The sequence below is a fragment of the Rhincodon typus genome, chromosome 38 (assembly GCF_021869965.1).
Source record: "Rhincodon typus isolate 14 chromosome 38, sRhiTyp1.1, whole genome shotgun sequence".
Taxonomy (NCBI): domain Eukaryota; kingdom Metazoa; phylum Chordata; class Chondrichthyes; order Orectolobiformes; family Rhincodontidae; genus Rhincodon; species Rhincodon typus.
This window is the reverse complement of record NC_063369.1, coordinates 13,859,764-13,883,077: the sequence shown is the minus strand read 5'-3', so window position 1 is coordinate 13,883,077 and position 23,314 is coordinate 13,859,764. Positions and strand designations below refer to the sequence as shown.

At 45.3% G+C, this 23,314-nt stretch overlaps 1 protein-coding gene across 2 annotated transcripts in view; it reads left to right on the top strand.

Annotated features, from left to right (window-relative positions):
• LOC109914522 (putative adhesion G protein-coupled receptor E4P) overlaps positions 1 to 23,314 on the top strand; it is a 93,967-nt gene that overhangs the window by 45,333 nt on the left and 25,320 nt on the right. The window contains exons 7-12 of one of the 2 annotated variants that reach the window (XM_048617940.1): positions 3,190 to 3,312; positions 7,117 to 7,294; positions 8,251 to 8,370; positions 12,860 to 13,038; positions 17,816 to 17,986; positions 20,287 to 20,490. In XM_048617940.1, the coding sequence (XP_048473897.1) occupies positions 3,190 to 3,312; positions 7,117 to 7,294; positions 8,251 to 8,370; positions 12,860 to 13,038; positions 17,816 to 17,986; positions 20,287 to 20,490 (975 nt within the window). The remainder of the gene's footprint in view (positions 1 to 3,189; positions 3,313 to 7,116; positions 7,295 to 8,250; positions 8,371 to 12,859; positions 13,039 to 17,815; positions 17,987 to 20,286; positions 20,491 to 23,314) is intronic. The other variant, XM_048617941.1, reaches the window with a different exon arrangement.

Genomic DNA, 23,314 nt, shown 5'->3' with positions numbered 1-23,314 from the left:
ATCCCTGAATCTTCTGCTGAATTCAACTTCCACCATCGGTCATGACTGGGTTCAAATCCACATCCTCAGAACATTACCTGTCGCTCAATTGCCAGTACAGTGATAATGCTACTAGACCGTCATCTCCCACTTGTATTTGTACAGTGCCTTCACATTGTTCAATAGCACAAGGGGCTTCACAGCGTTGTTATCAAATGCCGAGATGCATAAGGAGACGGAAATAGGGTAGGTTTGAAGGATTGTCTTTAAGAAACAGAGAGAGAGATAGAGAAGTTTCTGAAGAGAAATCCTGACTTTGGAGCCCAGCTGGATGATGGTACAGTGTGATTAAAATTGAGAAGCACAAAGGAAAAGGATGAGAATGAAGCAGAGTGACCACGGCAATCTTTGTTATCATCGAATGTAGTCTGGTGCAGAGGTCTGAAACTAAATATAGCTAGAGAACAGATGATGGTTATTACTTTACTTAAGGGATCATTGTGTGTGTGTGTGTGTGTGTTTATGCGTGTGGGTAGGTGGATGGGTGTGTGTGTGTGTGTGTGTGTGTCTTTGTGTGTGTGTGTGGGTGGATGGGGGTGTGTGTGTGTGGGTGTGTGGGCGGGTGTGTGTGAGTCTGTGTTGTGTGTGTCGGGTGTGTGTATGTCGGGTGTGTGTGTGCGCGTGTGTGTGCATGTGTGCGTGTGTGTGTCTGTGTCTGTGTTGTGCGCGTGTCGGGTGTATGTGTTGTGTGTGTGTCGGGTGTGTGTGTGAGCGCGTGTGTGTGTGAGCGCATGTGTGTGTGAGCGCATGTGTGTGTGAGCGTGTGTCTGTGTGTATGTATGTATGTTTGTGTGTTGTATGTGTGTGTGTGTATGTTTGTGTGTGTGTGTATGTATGTGTGTGTGTGTGTTTTGTGTGTGTGTGTGTGTGTGAGTGTGAGTGTGTGTGTGAGTGTGAGAGTGTGATTGTGTGTGTGTGTGTGAGTGTGTGTGTGTGTACGTATGTGTGCGTGTGTGTGAGTGTGAGTGAGGGTGAGTGTGAGTGTGAGTGTGAGTGTGAGTGTGAGAGTGTGATTGTGTGTGTGTGAGTGTGTGTGTGTGTGTGAGTGTGTGTGTGTGTGAGTGTGTGAGTGTGAGTGTGAGAGTGTGATTGTGTGTGTGTGAGTGTGTGTGTGTGTGAGTGTGTGAGTGTGTGTGTGTGAGTGTGTGAGTGTGTGTGAGTGTGAGTGAGTGTGAGTATGTGTGTGTGTGTGTGTGTGTCTGTGTCGTGGGTGGGGTAGGGTGGGTGGAGTGCAGAATCAGACAGCGGCTAACCCACCTAGTCTGCATGTTCATGGACACTATGAGCAATTTAGCATGGCCAATCCAGCTAGCTCGCAAACACAGACACAGGGAGAATGTGCAAACTCCACACAGGTAGTTGTAGTAATGCTTGAGTCTTATAAAAATCCAAAGAACTGCAGATGCTGTAAATCAGAAACGTAAATAAAAATTGCTGGGAAAACTCAGCAGGTTTGCCAGCAGCTGTGGAGAGAAATCAGAGTTACCGTTTTGGGTTGAGTGACTCTACTTCAGAACTGAGGAAGGGTCCCTCGACCCTAAACGTTAACTCTAATTTCTCTCCACAGCTGCTGGCAAACCTGCTGAGCTTTTCCAGCAACTTCTATTCATGTTAGACTCTTGTGGTGTGTCAGGTGAAATAAAACTCTAGGCTCTGTCGAACTGACCGTTAAACTCAAGTGTTTAACATTCAGGAGCTCACACTTTGTCATTTAACTTTGCCCAAAGTGTAGCAACTGAGAAGTGTGTTCTAGGAACTGGAAGCCACACAGGAGATTTTTATGGCAATATCATTCAGTTTATCATCTAAGCCCAATTGACGGATAGGCAGATGGGATCATGCCAAGCTTACCCAGTCCAGTCCACTTAAACCCCTGGTCCAATCCAAAAATGACTCATTCCCAGTGTCTGGGCGATAAATGTAGTTTTTTCAGTGCCACCTTGTCCAAAGAGAAAGTTTGAAAAATAGTTTCTGGTGCCAATTTTTGTTGGAAGGTTAGAAAGAAATTAATGTCAACAAAACATGACCAGAAACATGGGGAACGGATGTAGATTCATTATGTGGATTCAGTGTGAGTGCTTTTCAGATATAAGACAGATTTGTTGCATATAATGCACAGACATAAACCTACTTATCAATCAATTAATTTACCCAGAATCCAGTCAAATGAAATCTTCCACAAATTATTTTCTCACTTTATTTCCACCTACTTATTAAACTGGAAGGGTGTTCAGAAGAGATTTACCAGGGTTGGAGGGTTTGAGTTATAAGGAGAGGCTGGATAGGCTGGGACTTTTTTCGCTGGAGCGTGGGAGGTTGAGGGGTGGGCTGAGAAAGGTTCATAAAATCATGCAGGGTATAGATAAGGTAAATGGCAGGTGTTTTTCCCTAGGGTGGGGGCTTTCAACACAAACGGAGGCATATCTTTAAGGTGAGAAGAGGGAGATTTTAAAAAGCCATGAGGGGCAAGTTTTTTCACACAGAGAGTGGCTCATGTTTGGGATGAACTTCCTGAGGAAGTGGTGGATGTGGGTAGAGTTACAACGAGTAAAAGACATGTGGAAAGTACATGAATAAGAAATGTTGGAGGGATGTGGGCCAAGTGCAAGCAGGTGACACCAGTTTAGCTTGGGATTATGGTCAGCACAGACTGGTTGGACCGAAGGGTCTGTTCCCATGCTGTATATCTCTATCCCGTACTCCATGTGAAACGTTATCCCCATGATACACAACACCATAGAAAATCCGGCAGCATCTGTGAAGAAAAAAAATCAGAGTTAACGTTTCGGGTCCAGTGACCCTTCCTCAGAACAGAGGGTTCTGAGGAAGGGTCACTGGATCCGAAACGTTAACAGTGAGTTTTTCTTCACAGATGCTGCCAGACCTGCTGAGCTTTTCCAGCAACTTCTGTTTCTGTTCCTGATTTACAGCATCTGCAGTTCTTTTGGTTTTTTACCATAGAAAACCCACTCCCTCAAAAGATTGAATTCAAGCAAAGATTAATCATGGAGGCTAAACCATGGGAATGATATTTAACTACACATTACTGCAATGACTGGTACAAGTGTGGCCATGTGTGTGGAATATCTATCCTGGGATTCTCCAGTGCAATAACCTGAATTTATTTGACTCTCTCTCTTTTTTTCCCAGGGGAACAGTTCAGTTCCGGAGTATGATGATCCAACTTGCTCATTCATCAGCTTCTTCCGCGATTATAATGTGTGTGAAAAACTGCACAGCCAAGAGGACTTTGACTCTGAGCAGTATCTGAAGGTGAGAATTGGAAAAGGGAAATTGAAAGTACTTGGCCAACACAGTGTGGAGCTGGAGGAACACAGCAGGCCAGGCAGCGTCAGAGGAGCAGGAAAGTTGATATTTCAGGTTGTGACCCTTCTTCAGACCCGAAATGTCAGCTTTCCTGCTCCTCTGGTGCTGCCTGGCCTGCTGTGTTCCTCCAGCTCTACACTGTGTTATCTCTGACTCCAGCATCTGCAGTTCTTACTACCTTTGAACGTACTTGGGATGTTATTTCTGAAACTGTTTCAGCACAGAACTCGGATTTAGGGCCTCGCTTGTAATTTATTTTGTTTCACAAAAACCTTAAGGTTCACCAAAACCTAATTCCTTGCAAGTGGAGCCATAGGATAGTGAAGGTGGTGTTTGGTACACTTGCCTTTATTGGTCAGTGCATTGAGAATAGGAGTTGGGAGGTCATGTTTGCTAATATACAGGACATTGGTGAGGCCACTTTTGGAATATTGCATTCAATTCTGGTCTCCCTGCTACAGGAAAGATGTTGTGAAACTTGAAAGGGTTCAGAAAAGATTTACCAGGATGTTTCCAGGTTGGAGGGTTTGCGCTTTAGGGAGAGGCTGAATAGGCTGGGGTTCTTTTCCCTGGAGCATCGGAGGCTGAGGGGTGACCTTAGAGAGGTTTATAAAATCATGAGGGGCATGGATGGAGTGAATAATCAAAGTCTTTTGCCCCAGGGTGGGGGAGTCCGAAGGTAGAGGGCATGGGTTTAAGGTGAGAGGGGAAAGATTTAAACGGGACATAAGAGGCAACTTTTTCATGCAGAGGGTGGTGTGTGTGTGGAACAAGCTGCCAGAGGAAATGGTGGAGGCTGGTACAATTACAACATTTAAAAGGCATCTGGATCGGTACATGAATAGGAAGGGTTTAGAGGGATATGGGCCAAATGCTGGTAAAGGGGACTAGATTAATTTAGGATATCTGGTCACCATGGATAAGTTGGACTGATAGGTCTGTTTCAGTGCTGTAGAACTCTACAACTCTATGATTCAATTGTCTATTCATATGTCTTTCTATATCTTTAACCCTGATGTGCTTGTCGAAAGGTTTCAATGAATCTACACTCTGTCCCAAATCCTCCCACCAGCAAGTTCCAGTTTTGAATTGTGTGATTTCTCCTGAATTCCCAATTGGATTTATTAGTGACTGTCTTGTATCAATAACCTCTGATTCTAATCTTACCCATAAACAAACACATTTTCTCGGACTATGCTATCAAACACTTTCCTAATTACTTACATCGTTTTCATTCCCTGTCTTAATCAATATACTTTCTCCCTGTGTATTAATGCTTCTGAGAATGTAGCCATGGGGAGCATTCTATCAAATAATTTCTTTCATTTGTACATGGGATGTGGGTGTCACTGGCTGGCCATTATTTATTGTCCATCCCTAGTTGCCCCTTGAGAAGGTGAGCTGCTTTCTTGAACCGCTGCAGTCCATGCTGTAGGCAGACCCACAATGCCCTTAGGGAGGGAATTCCAGGATTGTGACCCAGCGACACTGAAGGAACTGCAATATATTTCCAAGTCAGGGTGGTGAGTGGCTTGGAGGGGAGGTGGTGTTCCCATGTATCTGCTGCCCCATGTCCTTCTAGATGTGAGTGGTTGTGGGTTTGGACGATGCTGTCTAAGGAAACTTGGTGAATTTCTGCAGTGCATCTTGTAGATAGTACACACTGCTGCTACCAACCATCAGTGGCGGAGGGAGTGGATGCTTGTGGATGTTGTGTCAATTAAGCGGCTGCTTTGTCCTAGATGGTGTCGAGCTTCTTGAGTGTTGTTGGGGCTACACTCATCAGGCAAGTGGGGAGTATTCCATCACACTCCTGACTTGTGCCTTGTAGATGGTGGACAGGATTTTGAGGAGTCAGGAGGTGAGTTACTCACCACAGTATTCCTAGCTTCTGATCGGCTCTTGTAGCCACAGTATTTATATGGCTAGCCCAGTTGAGTTTCTGGTCAATGGTAACCCCCAGGATGTTGATAGTGGGGGATTCAGTGACGGTAACTCCATTAAATGTTAAGGGGAGACAGTGATATCTCTTGCTGAGGATGGTATTTGTCTGGCATTAGTGTGGCATCAATGCTACTTGCCAACCGTCAACCCAAATCTGGATATTGTCCAAGTCTCTCTCGTCAAATTACAGGGAAATTGGCAAGAGCGTTTGTTTTAAATAAAGTAACCTTTACTGTCTTTTTTTAGGAAAAATGTTATCACCCAGAAGGTCGTGGGAATCTGGAACTCGCTACCTGTAATGGTGGTAGAGGCAGAAACGCTCATAACATTTAAGAAACCTTTAGACGTGCTCTTGCAATGGCAAGACTTACAAGGCTGTGGGCCAAAAGCTGGGAAATGGGATTAGAATAGACAGTGCAGGCTCGATGGGCCCAAGGCCCTTTTTCTGTGCTGTAGATCTCTGTGAATCTATGACTATCAGAAGCCTTGAAAAATCCAAAATTCCCTTGAACAAAGTACAAGGGAACAACTGAAAGTGCATGAATGGCAGGATATTGGGTAGTTTAGAAGAACAGAGGGATTGTGGGGTAATTGTGGGGCTTTCTCAAGGGCAGCTAGGGATGGGCAAGAAATGCTGACCAGCCAGCGACACCCACATCTCACAAATGAATAGAGAAAAAAAATTATTCACAGATCCCTGAAGTCAGCAGAACATGTGAATAGGGTGATAAAGAAGACACTTGGGACGCTTGCTTTCACCTGTCATTGTATACAGTATAAGAGCAAGGAGATAATGATGGAGTTGTACAGAGCATTGGTCAGGCCACAGTTGGAGTACCGTGTGTAGTTCTGGTCACCTCACTACAGGAAGGATATGACAGCATCAGAGGAGGTACAGAGGAAGTTCACCAGGATGTTGCCTGGGATGGAGAAATTGAGATATAAGGAGAGACTAGCTAGGTTTGGATTGTTTCCTTCAGAGCAGAGAAGACTGAGGGGGATGTGATTGAAGTCTGTAAGTTTATGAGCGATACGGACAGGCTGAGTAGCGAACAGCTTTCCCCCTTAGTTGAGGAGTCAAGCATGGAGGGTATTGTTTTAGGGTAAGGGACAAAGAGAGTCACAGGGGATTTGGGAAAAAAAAACTCTTTCACTCAGCGGGTGGTGAGAATTTGAAATGCACTGCCTGGGAATGTAGTGGAGGCTGGAAACCTTACTACCTTTAAAAAATATTGGGAAGAATACTTCAAATATCGTAACATTCAACGATATGGGACAAGCGCAGGAAACTGGGATTTATGTACTGTTGGTGGTAGTTATGTTGGTGCAGACTCAATGGGCTGAAGGGCCTTTTCTGTGCTGTATGGCTCTATGTCAGTTGCAAGGCTGAGATTGATGGGTTAGAGAAGTGAAGCGTATGGAGCAAAGGGAAGGAACAGAGTTGAAACACAGATCAGTTGGAACTGAATATTTCAGGCAGTTGAATAGACTCCTCTTCTCAAAGTTTATAACCACCAGAAATCTCGACCTCTTTCTAATCCAACTCATCGCTGCCCAATCCGACCAACCTCCTGTTAGTCAAGCAGACTCCCCTCTCTCTGAATAATTACCGTTTCCATTGTCTTACTTGACATCTCCAAAGGCTCTGACATAGCTCAGACAGAATTCCACCCTTCCTTTCGCACCATACTTTCGCTTTTTAATGCAAATCCATTTCAGTGCAGAGTCACAGTGTGACTCCACAATCGGTTGCCCCTAGATTGAATGAATTGTAGCCGCACTCATGGGCCTGTTTCAATCCTGCAGAACCTCACTTCGTTGACAGGGGAGCTTCTGAGAAACCAATCCCTTCTGGAAAATCTGGGAGCGCAGAATCGACAGAGAGCCCTGGAGGTGTCCTTACAGACCATGGAAAATTCAGTGATAGCTTTCGCATACACACTCAGTGATCAGGAAAAGAAAAACATGTCATTTGGAAATATCGGTAAGAAACCCAGCGAGTGACACCAAGGGAAAAGAAATAATTGGAAATGAACGTATTGGGCCTCTATCTTAGGAACAGGCCATTCAGCACCTCAAGCCTGTTCTGCCTTTCAACAAGATCATAGAATCCCTGCAGCGCACATAGCAACCAGTCTACCCTTTAAGTCTGTGCTGACCCTCAGACTAGCATCCCCCCCCATCCCCACAGTTTTTAACCAAGGCTAATCCACCTAACCTACACATCTCTGGATTGTGGGAGGAAACCAGAGCACCCAGATGAAAGAGCAAACTCCACGCAGATAGTCATCCCAAGGCTGGAATCAAACCCAGGTTCCTAGCGCTGTGAGGCACCAGTGCTAACCACTGAGCCACCCACCCACTGTGCTGGCCTGGTGGCTGATCTGTGGCCTAATCCCACATCCTTGCCTTTAGCCCATATCCCTTAACACCTTTACTTAATAAAAGTTTATCAAACTCAGGTTTAAAACTGAACCAGCATCCAATGCTGTTTGTGATTTAGAGTTAACCATTTCAGGAACAGAAAGGCATCTCGCCAGTTCTTCAAAATGCCACTGTGGGCTCATGTCCACCTGTTCAGGATGGCCTCAGTCTAACATAGAGATAAAAACCTGATTAGCCATAGTTTAATTGATTGACTAGTACAGGTTCAAAGGGCTGAAAGTCCTCCTCTTCAGTCTTTCCCTGGGTCCGGCACATTTATTAGGATAGTGCCGGGACACGGCATTGAGCCAAAAGATCGACCATGATCTCGTTGGATGACGGAGGAGGTGCGATGGCCTACCCTTTTTCCTATTGCCTCTAGCATGGTGAAAATTGGTCCAATTCTCATAAAGGGAAGATCTTTTAGCTGGAGAGGGCTCTGAGCTGTGTCTGTTACACCTCACTGCTCCCTGCTGTGCTGCCGTAAACATTTACCAGTCTTTGTCCTTTCCTTAGAGGTTCAAATGGAGGTGATACGAGGGCGTAACTTCTCAGACGAGGAAACTGCATCACTGTCGGCAAAGGGGAACCAGATGGATATCCACTGGCGGGCGGTCACTGACGGAGAGGATCCTGGTAAATCCCTCATCTTGGTCCCTCAATAACTGTCTAATACCATAACAGCCAGTCATCATCTCACTGATGTACACTCTATGGCAACGCCTCTACAAAAGTCCATGTACCAACTAGTCAGCACTCTCTTCCCAAATAGCATTTAATGTTGTTGCCCTTTATATGGTGTTTTTGCAAATTGTCCTGATGGGGAAGACATTCAAACAAAATGTGTCCCTTTAAGTTGGTGTTCTTGCAAATTGTCCTGATGGGGAAGACATTCAAATGAAATGTGTCATTTTAAATTGGTATTCTTGCAAATTGTCCTACTGAGGAAGACATTCAAACAAAATGTGTCCCTTCAAATTGGAGTTCTTGCAAATTGTCCTGACAAGGTAAATGTTCCCACAAAATGTGCCCTTTTAAATTGGTGCTGTTGCAAACTGGTCTGATGAGGAAAACGTATCAACAAAATATCTTCTGTTTCACCAATAGTCAAGTTCTGTGTTGCCAAACGATGATTAATCTCAACTATTTGCACCTGGGGTTATACCACTCACTCATCGGGGAATTTGGCAGGATCTGGGCACATTTTTGCTCCACTGAGATCGATAGGCGACCCAATCCTATGGGTTTCTGTTTGAAGCATTCAATCAAAAGTTTCCATTCGTACGTGGAATTTGCACTTACGCTGATGGCTTTCCAGTCAGTTTTGTATCCAAGGCTGTATAATCCCCCTCAGACCCATTGTCTCACTACCAGGCACACCAACATATAGACTAGCCAAAGAACTACAACAGAAATTGAAATACTTAGTGGACAACACTGCCCACTCCATCCACTCATCCCAAGAATTCCTCAACATCATCGAGGACACCAGGATAGAAAAGTAAGCAGACAACCCAGGACAACATCAACAACATCAATAAGGACACCATTATGAAACTATTAGATCTGTGCCTCATAACCCACTTCACCTTCACGACAACATAAACAAACAAATCAACAGAACACCGATGGGATCCCCAATATCAGGACTGATTGCAGAAGCAGTAATGCAAAGGTTAGAATGGACAGCGCTCCCCACTATACAGTCCTAACTCTGGGTCCACTATGGAGATGACACCTTTGCGATTATCAAACGCACGAAAATAGAAGAAACCCACTGACATTTACACAACATTCTCGCCAGGATAAAATTCACAAAAGGAGAACAATGACTGACTACCCTTCCTGGACACAATGGTAGAACACAAAAACAACGGGGATACTCCAGATTAGCATCTACAGAAAGCCCACACAGACAGAACAGATACTCAACCACCCCAACACCCACAAAAGGAGCTGCATCAGGGCATTATTTAAATGAGCCACAACACATTATAGCAACCCGGAATTGTGTAAAGCAGCACAGTCTTCAAAAGAAATGGACACCCAAAAAGCACAATCTGCTGTTACATTCGAGACAGACCACAACAGGAAGACACAACAAGACCGGGGACACATCAGAGATGACATCAAGACTACTTAGATCCCTAAGTTTCAGAGTAGCCCACAAACCAACCACCACCCTGCAACAGCTACTGATGAACATAAAGGATCCCATACCCAAAACCAGCAAAACTGGGGTAACATACAAAACATCATGCAAGGACTGTGAGAAACATTACATAGGCCAAACTGGAAGAAAATTAACAATACAGATACACAAACACCAACTAGCCACCAAGAGACACGACCAATTCTCACTTGTCCCACTACACACGGACAATGAGGGACACAAATTCAACTGGGACAACACATCCATAATCACACAAGCCAAACAGAGACATGCCAGGGAATTCCTGGAGGCCTGGTATTCCAACCAGAACTCCAACAACAAACACATTGAACTAGACCCTGCACCGGAGGTGCACTGATGGTGTTAACTAGCAGGGCAATGAAAAGCTTGCAACCAAACCCACCAGCTCAGTGAGCAGGCCTACAACCTCAGTTACAAAGATTCATTTTCTTTACTCTATCATGGGATGTGGGCGCTACTAGCAAGGCCAACACTTGTTGCCCTCCCTAATTGCCCTCCAACTGAGTGGCCCAGGCCATTTCAGGGGGAAATTAAGAGTCATCCTCGTTGCTGTGGGTCTGGAGTCACATGTAAGCTAGATGGGCAAAGATGCCAGATTTCCTTCCTTAAAGGACATTAGCAATGTCCGGGGCAGAATCGCCAAAACAAGACACAAAAAAGTTGTGTGGAAACGAAGGGAGCTAAGTACATTAAAATGTGGTTGAAATAAGAGAAAATGCACTCCAGTCTCCACAGTGCTCACGTCTCTCTAAAAGCCTCACAGGTAGTGGTGGAAACCATGGGCTCCCCATCCAAAGACAACCAGACGTGAACGTAGCTGCGGAAGAGGAACAGGCAGTTGGGAATCGCACCCCCTTCCCCTCTACCCCATCCCTTCCCCAGGGCCTACTAGCTTGCCCATTTTGACTAGGCCCAGGGGCAAGGTTACAAAAGGGTCCCTTTGACTTTTCACTCTCCCTCCTCATGAGGCGCTCAAAAATCAGCAGCATGGGGCTGAAATGCAATCAAAAATGAAACAGCATGTTTTTGTAAATAAAAGAACTCAAATTGTTTTCTAAAAAAAGGAAATCTGTTCAGAGATGCTAATGCACACCACTGTATAATGTCCTTCAACACCAACAAGTCAATTCACAAACATTATCCACAGGGGCAAGCTCAATTCTTTTAGGTATTTTCCAAATTAACCTGTTTAGAGATGTTATCACATACCTCTATAGGAGGTGGGATTGGAACCCTGGCCTCCTGGCTCAGGGGCAGGGACATCACCACTGTGCCACAAGAGTCCAACTTTGCCAAGAAAAGGAATGGCATTCCTTGGGTCTCGTGCCTTAGACCCATCCTGCAAAGATCCAATGAGCAACCTCCGCTCTCAATCAACTCTGGGAGTGATCTCTTTGAGCCTGAATTGCTAACTCTGTCGCTCCAGGCCCACCCATCGTCCTGGCAAATCTCCAACAGGCTGGTACGAGGGCCCTGGCAGGCTTGTAGGTAACTGAATGTTCCAAGGACGCAAACAGAGCTTATCTCTGAACTTTGCTACTTCTGTGGCCAGCTGCGGAAGGCTCACCTATGTGACACCTCAATCACCTGGGAAGATGCGGTCACCCACTTGCACAAGGTAATGAGGATTCCTGTCAAGAACTGCTGTTAGGTGATGTTGATCAACATTGACCAAGACAGCCACGTAGGGCTTGGGGCACTTTATTCTTTATTCATATTTTATTCACACTTTCAGCCTTTATTCCATGATCTGGTCCCCGGTGTGGGGCTTAATCCCAGAGCATTGTGACTCTTGAGACAAGAGTGCTACCATGATTAACAACCGAGAGAGACTGATAGAAAGAGGCTTCAAAAGAGAGGCAGACAGACAGACTGACAGACAGATACAGAGTAGGTGGCAATATGGAGAATGAGTGAGAGAAAGAAATTTTGAGGAGCCAGCAATGAAAAAAAGGTTATCTGAGATTACAAAGAGATCTTGATCAATTGAGTCAATGGGCTGAGGAGTGGCAGATGGAGTTTAATTTGGATATTGTATTTTGATAAAAACAAATAAAGGCAGGACTTATACAATTAATGGTAGGGCCCTGGGTAGTGTTGTAGAAGAAAAACTAGGGGGCTATATTTTTAAGGTGAGAAGAGAAAGGTTTGGAGGGATATGGGCCAAATGCAGGAAAGTGGTACCAGTTTAGTTTGGGAACATGGTTGGCATGGCATGGTCGGACCAAAGGGTCTGTTTCCATGCTGTTTGCCTCTATGACTCTCGTCTCCTTTGCTATTCTCTGAAATAGGGCCATGGAATCTTGTTATGGACAAAGACTTGCCCGTGAAGCCAGTGTTGTAGTGTTGAGGTGTAGTAAAGCAGCAGCCAATCACTGAACAGAAATCTCCGATTGACATCTGTAGCTTGACCAAGTGGATTCTACAATGTTCCGTGAGGGCTAAACATTGGCCGGAAAAAAATCCGAGAGGTTTCTAATTTATCACAGACACACCAGCTTGAGAACTTTCAGCTTTGTGAGCTTGGACGGTGGAGATATGTTTTTAATCAGGTCAGAGCTGGGGACTGGGCCATTTTCTCAGTTCCACTTTGATTAGGATATCATGAGACATAGGAGCAGACTGTAGAAAATAGGGGCAGGGGGAAGCTATTCAGGCCTCTCGGGCCTACTCCACTGTTCAATAACATCATGGCTGATCTGTCCATTTCTCTTTTGTGCCAGCTTCTCAGAAAGGCGAATGTTCAGCCACAACATTTCCTACATCTATTACCTTTTCCCATTCAGTTTAACGGCACAAGCCTTTTTCTGTAGGCCTGGGAAAGGCTCGTCTGGGGTACGCGAATGGTTGTGGAGTCCTGGGGTTGGTGGGGAGCTGTTGCTACGGTAACCGTGCAGCTGGGAAAGTTGACCGCTCGCTCCACCTCGGCAGGTTTTGCCGGCGTTGCGCTCATCGCCTTCTCTGAGATGGACACGGTGCTGAATGGTTCCCTGGATAGCAAAGAGGATGGTAGCCTACGGCTGAATTCCCATGTTCTGACCGTCACCTCCACCCGCAAGAACGGCCAGGCCCTCATCGAGCCCATCAACGTCACCTTCCGCAACGCGAGGGTGAGTGAGACGCCGGCGCTGGCTGAGAAAACAGGCCGCTTGGCCCATTTGACCATTGCTAGCCTTTACAGAACATCTGTCATGTGATTGGCAGGTCCTTTCAGATGTCTTCCCCAGAACTGAGGTAGAATCATAGAATCCCCACAGGTCATTTGGCCCATAAAATCCACTCCAACCTTCCATCCTGCTCAGACCCACCCCCTCTCACCCTGTAATGCTGCATTTCCCACGGCCAACCAACCTAGTCTACAGAATTAGGGGGCATATTTTTAAGGTGAGAGGAGAAAGGCTTGGACGGATATGGGCCAAATGCAGGAAAGTGGTACCAGTTTAGTTTGGGAACATGGTTGGCATGGACTGGTTGGACCGAAGAGTATGTTTCCATGCTGTTTGCCTCTATGACTCTACGTTTCCTTTGCTATTCTCTGAAATAGGGCCGTGGAATCTTGTTATGGACAAAGACTTGCCCATGAAGCCAGTGTTATAGTGTAGTTGTAGACAATTTAGCATGGCCAATCCACACCCACAGACTGTGGGAGGCAACCCACGCAGACACGGAAAATGTGCAAACGCCACACTGACAGTCGCCCGAGGTTTGGAATCGAACCCGGGTCCCTGGCGCTATGAGGCAGCAGTGCTAACCACTGATCCACCGTGCCACCCAGGTAACATGCTGTGAATTGGGCATCACTATTCCCGGAGTCTTGCCAAATGTCGGAGAGGTTTTTTAAGGTGTGGCCAGAACCCCAGTTTGCCTTCGATAGAAAGGACAGACCAGGTTTCTGTACTGAACAAGAATTGTTATTTATGATGAGTGATTGGACTGTACTTGCAAGTGAGCAAAGATAAACTACGAGCTTATAACATGCCTAACCCTTTAATCTCCTCATAAACTCCCCCGATGCACAAACAGACAAACAACTGGGGAAAATAGATCATTGGCAGAGGTGGAACAAGACTAGAAAGTCAGTCCCATGGTCTTCTGGCATCAGGAAATGGGTCATTGCCCCCAGAAAAGAGAAAGCTGAATGGCAACTGAACTAACTGCATGGCTCCCTCAGATCCAGCTCCCAAATTGAACAGAACCTCTGACCCAGAGATAGTAAGACCTGCCGATGCTGGAGTCAGAGATAACACAGTGTGGAGCTGGAGGAACACAGCAGGCCAGGCAGCATCAGAGGAGTAAGAAAGGTGATGTTTCGGGGTTAGGGTTAGGGGCCTTCTTCCTCTGACCCTCCTGTTTATATCTGTCAGTCAGGGCTCCCTGATTGGACCAGGTTAACAGCCCCAATCAGGGAACTCATACTCTGTGAGGTCCACCTGGCCGACCTCATTACAATCCCTACAGAGATGACCCTACTTCAACTAAGCAGACCCTCCACACAGCTCCTGTTGGATAAAGTGTGCAAAAGAGGATCAGATTGAACTAAAAATGAACAAACTGCAGGCACAATTCCAAAATCCAGCTACAGCCATAAACACCCTTGCTCCACCCTTTACTTATTTTCTTTTCCAATATCCACCTCCACTTGCCTGAGACTGTTCCCTGGCCCATTTTTACACCTCCACCCTTTTCATTCTCTCCTGTACCTATGATAGACCATCCCTTTGGATCTTTCCCAAATGTTGCATACCACAGGATGACACGGTGGCTCATTGGTTAGCACTAGGGCACCAGGGACCAGGGTTCAATTCCACCCTCGGGCGACTGTCTGTGTGGAGTTTGCATGTTCTCCCCGTGTCTGTGTGGGTTTCCTCCGGGTGCTCTGGTTTCCTCCCACAGCCCAAAGGTGTGCAGACAAGGTAGATGGGTCATGGGAAAGTATCCCACGATGTGCAGACTAGGGGTATTCACCATAGGGAATGCAGGATTATTGGGTAGAGGTGTGTGGGTCTGGCTAGCATGCTCTCCAGAGGATCGGTGCAAAGTCAGTGGGCTGTACGGCCGCTATATGCACTTATAGGGATTCTATGATTCTTAAGACATCTCCTTCCAGTCATGAAAAAATATCATCAACCTAAAAAATGAACTCTTTCTCTCTCACTCCCTGTTGAGTAATTCCACCCATTTCTGCACTTACTTGGGGTAACAATCACTCACTGTTACAACGCATATGAACAGCCCCTTGTCTGGACTCAAGATGACAGGCATCATCTAAATGTAAGATCATAAGAAATAGGAGGTCACACAGAGATTGCTGTACCATTTCTGAAAGACCATAGTCTTTTACAGGACATTGGTGAGGCCACTTTTGGAATACTGTACTCAGTTCTGGTCTCCCTGCTATAGGAAGGATGTTATTAAACTCGAAAGGGTTCAGAGAAGATTTAGAAGGATGTTGCCAGGGTTGGAGGGTTTGAACTATAGGGAGAGGCTGATTCGGCTGGGGCTATTTTCCCTGGAGTGTTGGGACTGAGGGGTGACTTTATAGAGGTTTATAAAATCATTAGGGGCCTGGATAGGGTGAATAGCCAAGGTCTTTTCCCCAGAGTAGGGGAGTCCAAAAGTAGAGGGCATAGGTTTAAGGTGAGAGGGGAAAGGTTTAAAAGGGACCTAAGGGGCAACTTTTTCACACAGAGGGTGGTGCATGTATGGAATGAGTTGGTCAAGGAGGTGGTGGAAGCTGGTACAATTACAACATTTAAAAGGCATTTGAATGGGTACATGAACAGGAAGGGTTTAGAGGGATCTGGGCCAAATGCTGGCAAATGGGACTAGATTTATTCGGCTATCTGGTCAGCATGGACTGGTTTGACTAAAGGGTCTGTTTCTGAGCCTTACATCTGTATGGTTCTATGACTCTAGTGATCTTCCAGCTCACTGTCAAACCCTGTTTCCCTTAAATTCCAAGGACCTTGATTTCTGTTTTGAATGGGAGAGCTGAGGCACACCTTTGTGAGGAAGAAAATTCCAAGGGGGTTTACACACACTTAAGTTTCTCCTTATCTCAGTCCTGAATGGCTGAACGCTTATCCAGAGACAATGACGCCGAGACTTCCAGAGTCGTCCTGTTTGCCTTTTAATCTCTCCCGGTGACTGCTATAACACAGCATCCCCTTTGTTCTCTCGCATGCCCCCAACACCCCACTTCCTCCGCTTCCCTTAAAATATTTCCTCTTCTTCCTGATGAAGCTGAAGATTGACAACCAGAATCATTATCCCTTTCCTCTTCAAGGTAAGTGGTTTCTCAATCTCCATCCTATCAAATCTTTGCAGAATATAATACGTTTCAGTGGGTTTGCCTCTCATTTCCAAAGTGCAGCTGTTACACAAGCAGACCCCGTGTTGGGGAGTTCCGTAAGCTTTTTCTGTTCAGCTTCTCCTCTGTGCCCAACACTGAATTTGTTGCAAACACAGAGAACGCTAAAGAAACTCAGCAGGTCTGGCATGCATCTGTGAAGACAGAAGCAGAGTTAGCATTTCGAGTCTGGTATGACTTTTCAAAAGAACTTAGAGGCTTATATTGGACTCGAAGCATTAACTGCGTTTCTCTCTCCACAGACGTCGCTAAGCCTGTTGTGTGTCTGCACCATTCTCCATGTTTGTTTCAGATTTCCAGTGTCTGTGATATTTTGTTTATATTTGGGTTGCCTCATTAAAACTGGGCAAAGCTGGTGTACAATCTCCCTACATTTACATTCCACTCCATTGCAGTTATAATGACATTCTTAATGACTTTCTGTATCTGCGTACTAACTTTAAGATTTACGTGACTGGGACATGCAGATACCTCTATACCATTAGGTTCTGCATCCTGTCTCCAGTTAAACAATGTACTGCTTTTCCATTTTCTTCACCAGAATGGAGAAGTCACATTTCTCCAGGTTATACACCAGCTGCCACATTTTTCCCACTCCCTTAACCTGTCTCTATTCCTTTGCAGACTCTCTACCTCCCCTTCACAACTTACATTCCTACCTGTCTCAGAGTCATCAACAAATGGAGCTACCGTACATTTGGCCGCGTTATCCAAATCATTGACACAGATTGTAAATACGTGAGGAGTCAGCATTTGCTGCCTATGGCTCTCCATTCATTATAGCTCCCCCAATCTGAAACAGTCCACCCAACCACACTGTTTCCTGTTGGGCAACCAATCTGTTCGGCCTGATGACCCACTAGTCCTTGCAACAAGTGCTTTTACTTTGTGTAGCAACCTTTGATATGGTACCTTATCAGCTGACCAATACAGGACACCCCCACTTCTGTTCATTTCATCAGGATTTCGTGCCCGCCCCACAACATTGCCTTAACAACTGGAGGAAAGGCAGATGGTTTTGCTGTTCAGAGAGTAAGATAGTGTGGAGATATGCTGCTGCTGCTAAGGCAGGGCCTTTGTTTAAGGAGGCAGCTCAATGGCTGGTTCTATTGAACAAAGCCTAAAACCTGACCGCTGAGAGCTTTATAAAATCACGAGGGGTGTAGATAAAGTTAATAGCGAGGGTCTTTTCCCTGGGGTGGGGGAGTTCGTGACTAAGGGGCACGTTTTTTTAAAAGGTGAGAGGAGAAAATTTGAAAAAGGACATGAGAGGCAACTCTTTACACAAAGTGTGCGGAATGAAGTGCCAGAGGAAGTGGTGATGTGGGTACAGTTAAAACATTTAAAAGACATTTAGATAAGTACATGAACAGGAAAGCCTTGGAGGGATATGGGCCAAACACATGCAGGTGGGACTGGTTCAGTTTTGGAAGATGGTCGGTGTGAACTAGTTGGACCCAGAGGGTCGTTTTCCATGTTGTGTGACTATTTGACTCTTTAATATATTCTTGATCCAGGAGAAGAAACCTCGAGTCCAAGTTGTCTGCGTCTCCTTGAACCGCACGCGAAGCGGAAACCATTGGTCCCGAGTAGGCTGCACTGTGGTAAAGTCTAACACGACACACACGACCTGCATGTGCACACACCTAACCAGCTTCGCTGTGCTTATGGCACTGTATGAGATCCAGGTACAGTACACCACAAAACAGAACCAACTGAAAGACAGTACGAACTGCCGATGCTGGAGTCAGAGATAACACGGTGTGGAGCTGGAGGAACACAGCAGGCCAGGCAGCATCAGAGGAACAGGAAAGCTGACTTTTCAGGTCAGGACCCGGGTCCTTTCCTGCTCCTCCGATGCTGCCTGGCCTGCTGTGTGCCTCCAGAACTGAAAGCTGCATGTTAGTAAGATTTCTGACGGTTTAGGAATGAATTGCCCTTGGCATTGTTCATGATCTGTTGATTAACTGCACGTGATAATGCACAAAATGATGATAGAGGTAGCAGAATCTCACTATGTACACCACTTACCAGGCAGAGTGTGTAACGGCACTGTTACAAGCAACTGTTCACATACACAATCTCTATTCTCAAAGTTAATATGGGTGCTTTCAGTGTTAGTTGTTGGCATGACCCACAAACCATGACAATGGAAGGTTGAGCAGAATGTGTGAATGGACTTGCTCAAGATGTGTTAGTCATAAACTCATAGCTTCATAGCATCATAGAGTCATACACCATGGAAACAGACGCTTCAGTCCAACCAGTCCATGCTGACCATAATCCCACTAGTCCCACCTGCCTGCTCGTGGCCCATATCCCTCCAAACCTTCTCTATTCATGCACTTATTCAAATGTCTTTTAAACATTGTAACTGTACCCACATCCACCACTTCCTCTGTAAATTCATTCCACAAGTGAACCACCCTCTGCGTAAAAAAATTGCTTCTCTTGTCTTTTTTCATTCTCCCCTCACCTTAAAAATGTCCCCCGTAGTGTTGAAATCCCCCACCCCAGAGAAAAGACTAATAGCTCTATCTATGCATCTGATTATTTTATAAACTTCTGTAAGATTGCCTCTTAACCTCCTACACTCTAATGAAAAAAGTCCCAGCCTATCCAGCCTTTTTTTATAACTCAAACATTCCATACCCAGCAACATCCTGGTAAATCTCTTCAGTATAGTGTTCACACTGCTGGATGAATATAGGGAAAGTGATTGCTACTCTTTGTGTTATTCTGCCATTATTTGTTAAAGCTGTTGGCTCTTTCAACTACTCCACATGTCCTTCAGTATGTTTCCCCAAGCTCTCATCCCTCTGTAAGATGCTAGATTGTGACTCTCTCTATCTCTGTCTTTCTCTGTCTCTCCCTTCTCTCTCTCTCTGTCTCTCTCTTGTCTTTCTCCTCTCTCTCTTTCTCCTCTCGTCCTTCTCTCTCTCTCCTCTCTCCTAACTCTCTCGCCTCTCTCTCACTTTCTCCTTTCTCTCTTTCCTCTCTCTGTCTCTCTCTCTCTCATCTTTCTCCTCTCTCCCTTCTTTCTCTCTCCTCTCCCTCTTTCTCCTTTCTCTCTCTTCTCTTTCTCCTCTCTTCCCTCTTTCTGTCTCTCTTTCTCCTTCTCCTCTCTCCCTTGTTTCTCTCGCCTTCCCCTTCCCCCACCCTTTCCTATCTCTCTCACTTTCATGTATCTCTCTTTCCTCTCTCTCCTCCTTCTCTCCTTTTTCTCTCTTGTCTGTCTCTCTCCATTTCCCATGTGAGTGTCCACCACTCCACCCCCACCCGCACTGTCCCATTTGGCAATCCATTTCGAAGGGATGGTTTCCAGTTAGTTCCCCTATCCTGCATTGCCTGCTTATTTACGTCTTGTGTACCTCAGAACTGGAGCCTGTCATCAAAAGTGTTTGAAGAACATGACTGTGATACCTTTGGCAGGAACTTTCTTGCTTTTCCGTGGCTTCTCGTCTAGCCCCTGGTCTGTAAGACATTTGAAGAGTCACAAGTGCACTACGGATGAGTAAGTTGTTGTTGGTGGGCTATCCAGCAATGAAGGCATCACAATTGCAGCCAACCATGTTGCCTACCCAATAGCTAGGTTGAATGTTGCTGAATAAGAGCAAAAATAGAGCTCATGTTTGATAACCCCTTGATAATGGAGTGATTAAAACCCATTGCAAACTCTCAATAAATGTTGCAACAGGCACATAGATGGTGATATCTTTACACCAGTGGGTCTCTATACCAGCACGAAATCTCCAAGTCACTGGTTTAAATCAGAGTATTGTGGACCCAGTGAAGATTCACTAGCTGAGGTTGGACCTGAAGTGCTTGTATTTTGAATGAAACTTGCATAGGTCACGACTGGCAAAACAATGAGGATTGCGAGACATAAAACAAGATGAACCAAAGAGAAGTGGTCAGCAATTTGATGTGGGCACTGAAGCATAAGGTGGATATTAGGTGTTTATGCTGACCATTTCTCGTCCTGCAGGATCCCTGGCATCTGCTGAACCTCAGTCTGATGTCATACATAGGAATAAGCATCTCTCTCGTGTGTCTCATCATTTCTTTCATCACGTTCCTGGCATGCCGGGCAATTCAAGGCACTCGTACTACCATCCATGCCCACCTGTGCCTGTGTCTGTTCCTAGCAGAGCTCCTGTTCCTCGTTGGCATCTCCCAAACCAATCACCAGGTGAGCCATTGCTCTGTATCAGCGTCTTGTTATCATTGTAATATCGGTGAACGCCAGACTATCTGACCCAGGTGCCTAATGCTATAATTGATGCACAAGACTGTAAGACATAGGAGCAGAAGTAGGCCATTCAGCCCATTCATACTGATCTACCATTCATTGAAATCATGGCTGATCTGATAATCTTCAACTCCACTTTCCTGCCTTTTCCCCATAACCTTTAATTTCCTTACTGGTTAAAAGTCTGTCACAGTCTGAAATATACTTAATTGGCCCAGGCTCTACAGCCCTCTGCAGTAAAGAATTCCAAAGATTTGCTACTTTCTGAGAGGAGAAATTCCTCCTGATCTCTGTATTAAATGGGCAACTCTTATGCCACAAGGGGAAACAACCTTTCCACATCTGCTCTGTCAAGTCCCCAAAGAATTTGTGTGGTTCAGTAAGGTTGCCTCTCGTTCTTCTAAACTCCAATGAATACAGGCCCAACCTACTCAACTTCTCCTCATAAGATAGTCCTTCCACCCCTCAGCTCAGTGGACTATCTCTGGACTGCCTCCAATATCAGTCTATCTTTCCTTTGATAAGGAGACCAAAACTGTTCACGCTATTCCAACTGTGGTCTGACTAGAACCATGTCTATTTTTACCAAGACCTCCCTACTTTTATTCTCACTTGTGATTGTCTGCCCGATAATGGCTGGGTTTGAGTTGGTGCGAAGAAATGTTGCACTGGGCATCCCATTCTCGAGACAATCTAGAATGTTTGTAGTGTTCCTAACGTTAGAGAGAGTCGCTGAAAGGCCCGTGGAGATGGAATCCAGCAGAGCTGCAGAGGGACGTGTTGTCATTCTGAGACCAGAGCATGGGCATGTTTCAATTGGGGTGAGGGGAGTTTAAGAAGGGGGTAAGTTTGTCATGGCTTGGGCCATGATGAGCAAATGGCCATATCGAGGGATGGACCCCTGCTGAAACCTTATCAGAAAATGGGAGCCAAATTGAGAGGGTATTTTCGAGATTACAGGTCATTTGCAATTGCCAAAGGGGCAAAGAGAACAGAAAATTTAACACATGGGTGATGGAGTGATGTAGGAAAGGGAGGCTCTGTTCCATAGGACACTGGCATTCGGGTCAAGATGAGAAAACATTCGTACTACTGAGAGGGAAATGTAACTGAACCAAACTGGGACCATGGGACCATGTCTTTTGTTGTGGAGCAGACCAAACCCCCTGAAAATCTTCAGAAGATTGTCTAAACCCTAACGTTTTTTTATTTTAAAGGTAAATGCAAGGTGTCGCATTCCAGACGTGATTCAATTGGCAAAACTACTGGATTTAAAGCAAAACATACTTTATTCATCCCCCATGTTAAAATACAACAAAACAAAGAAGGAGATAGTAGGAACTGCCGATGCTGGAGAATCTGAGATAACAAGGCGTAGAGCTGGATGAACACAGCAGGCCAAGCATCATCAGAGGAGCAGGAAAGCTGACGCCAGACCTGAAACATCAGCTTTCCTACTCCTCTGATGCTGCTTGGCCTGCTGTGTTCATCCAGCTTGACACCTTGTTAAAACAAAGAAGGAATTTGAATAATAACCCTATTGGGAAACTTAACAGAATACTAGATACGGTAACTTACTAATTAATTGTTCCAATATAGTAACATCCCGTAAACACATCCTAGGCAAAAAAAAATGCAAATTCAGAAAACAAATTATCTCACACGCAACTCCAGCAGCCCAGGAGGTAAAATAAAACATCAGGAGAAAATTATGGGAGTGTAGCAGCGGGGAGAGATTTTTGGCAGCTTCCAACCATGCTGAGACTTAAACAACAACTGCTGAAAGCTATAAACTAAAAATCCTGGTTATGTGAGAGCTTGACCACACCCATTCAGGCTGCTTCTATTGTTCCAACTTTGACAAAAAACCCCAAGGCCTCACAAGCTGTTTACTGTAGTGGCTCTGGTAGTCTGCTCGGTGTCTCTGTCTTAAAACCTCTCTGCAACATAAAAAGGACAAAATACACCTCTTAAAGTTACAGTATGGCCACACTTCATTGAAAGGGCTATAGAAAGGAATTCTCACCGATGATGGTGAGGCTTATTAAGTCATGGAGTCATAGAGAGTCATGGAGACACACAGCACAGAAACAGACCCTTTGGTCCAACCAGTCAATGACAACCAGTTATCCTAAATTAATCGAGACCCATTTGCCAGTGTTTGGCCCATATTGTTCTAAACCCTTCCTATTCATGTATCCATCCAGATGCCTTTTAAATGTTGTAATTGTACCAGCCTGCACCACCTCCTCTGGCAGCTCATTCCATACACACACCACCCTCTGTGTGAAAAAGTGCCTCTTAAGTCCCTTTTAAATCTTTCCCCTCTCACCTTAAACCTATGCCCTCTACTTTTGGACTCCCCTGCCGTGGGGAAAAGACCTTGGCTATTCACCCTATCCATGCCCCTCATGATTTTATAAACCTCTATAAGGTTACTCTGACGCTCCAGGGAAAATAGCCCCAGCATTTTCAGCCTCACCCTGCAATCCTGGAAACATCCTTGTAAATCTTTTCTGAACCCTTTCAAGTTTCACAACATCGTCCCTATAGCAGCGAGACTGGAACTGAGTGCAGAGGTAAGACAAATAAAATGTGCCTGAAGATTATGAAAAGAACGAGAGCAATATCCAATAAAAACCAAAAGAACTACGGATGCTGTGAATCAGGAACAAAAATAGAAGTTGCTGGAAAAGCTCAGCAGGTCTGGCAGCATCTGTGAAGGAAAAAAACAGAGTTAACGTTTCGGGTCCGGTGACCCTTA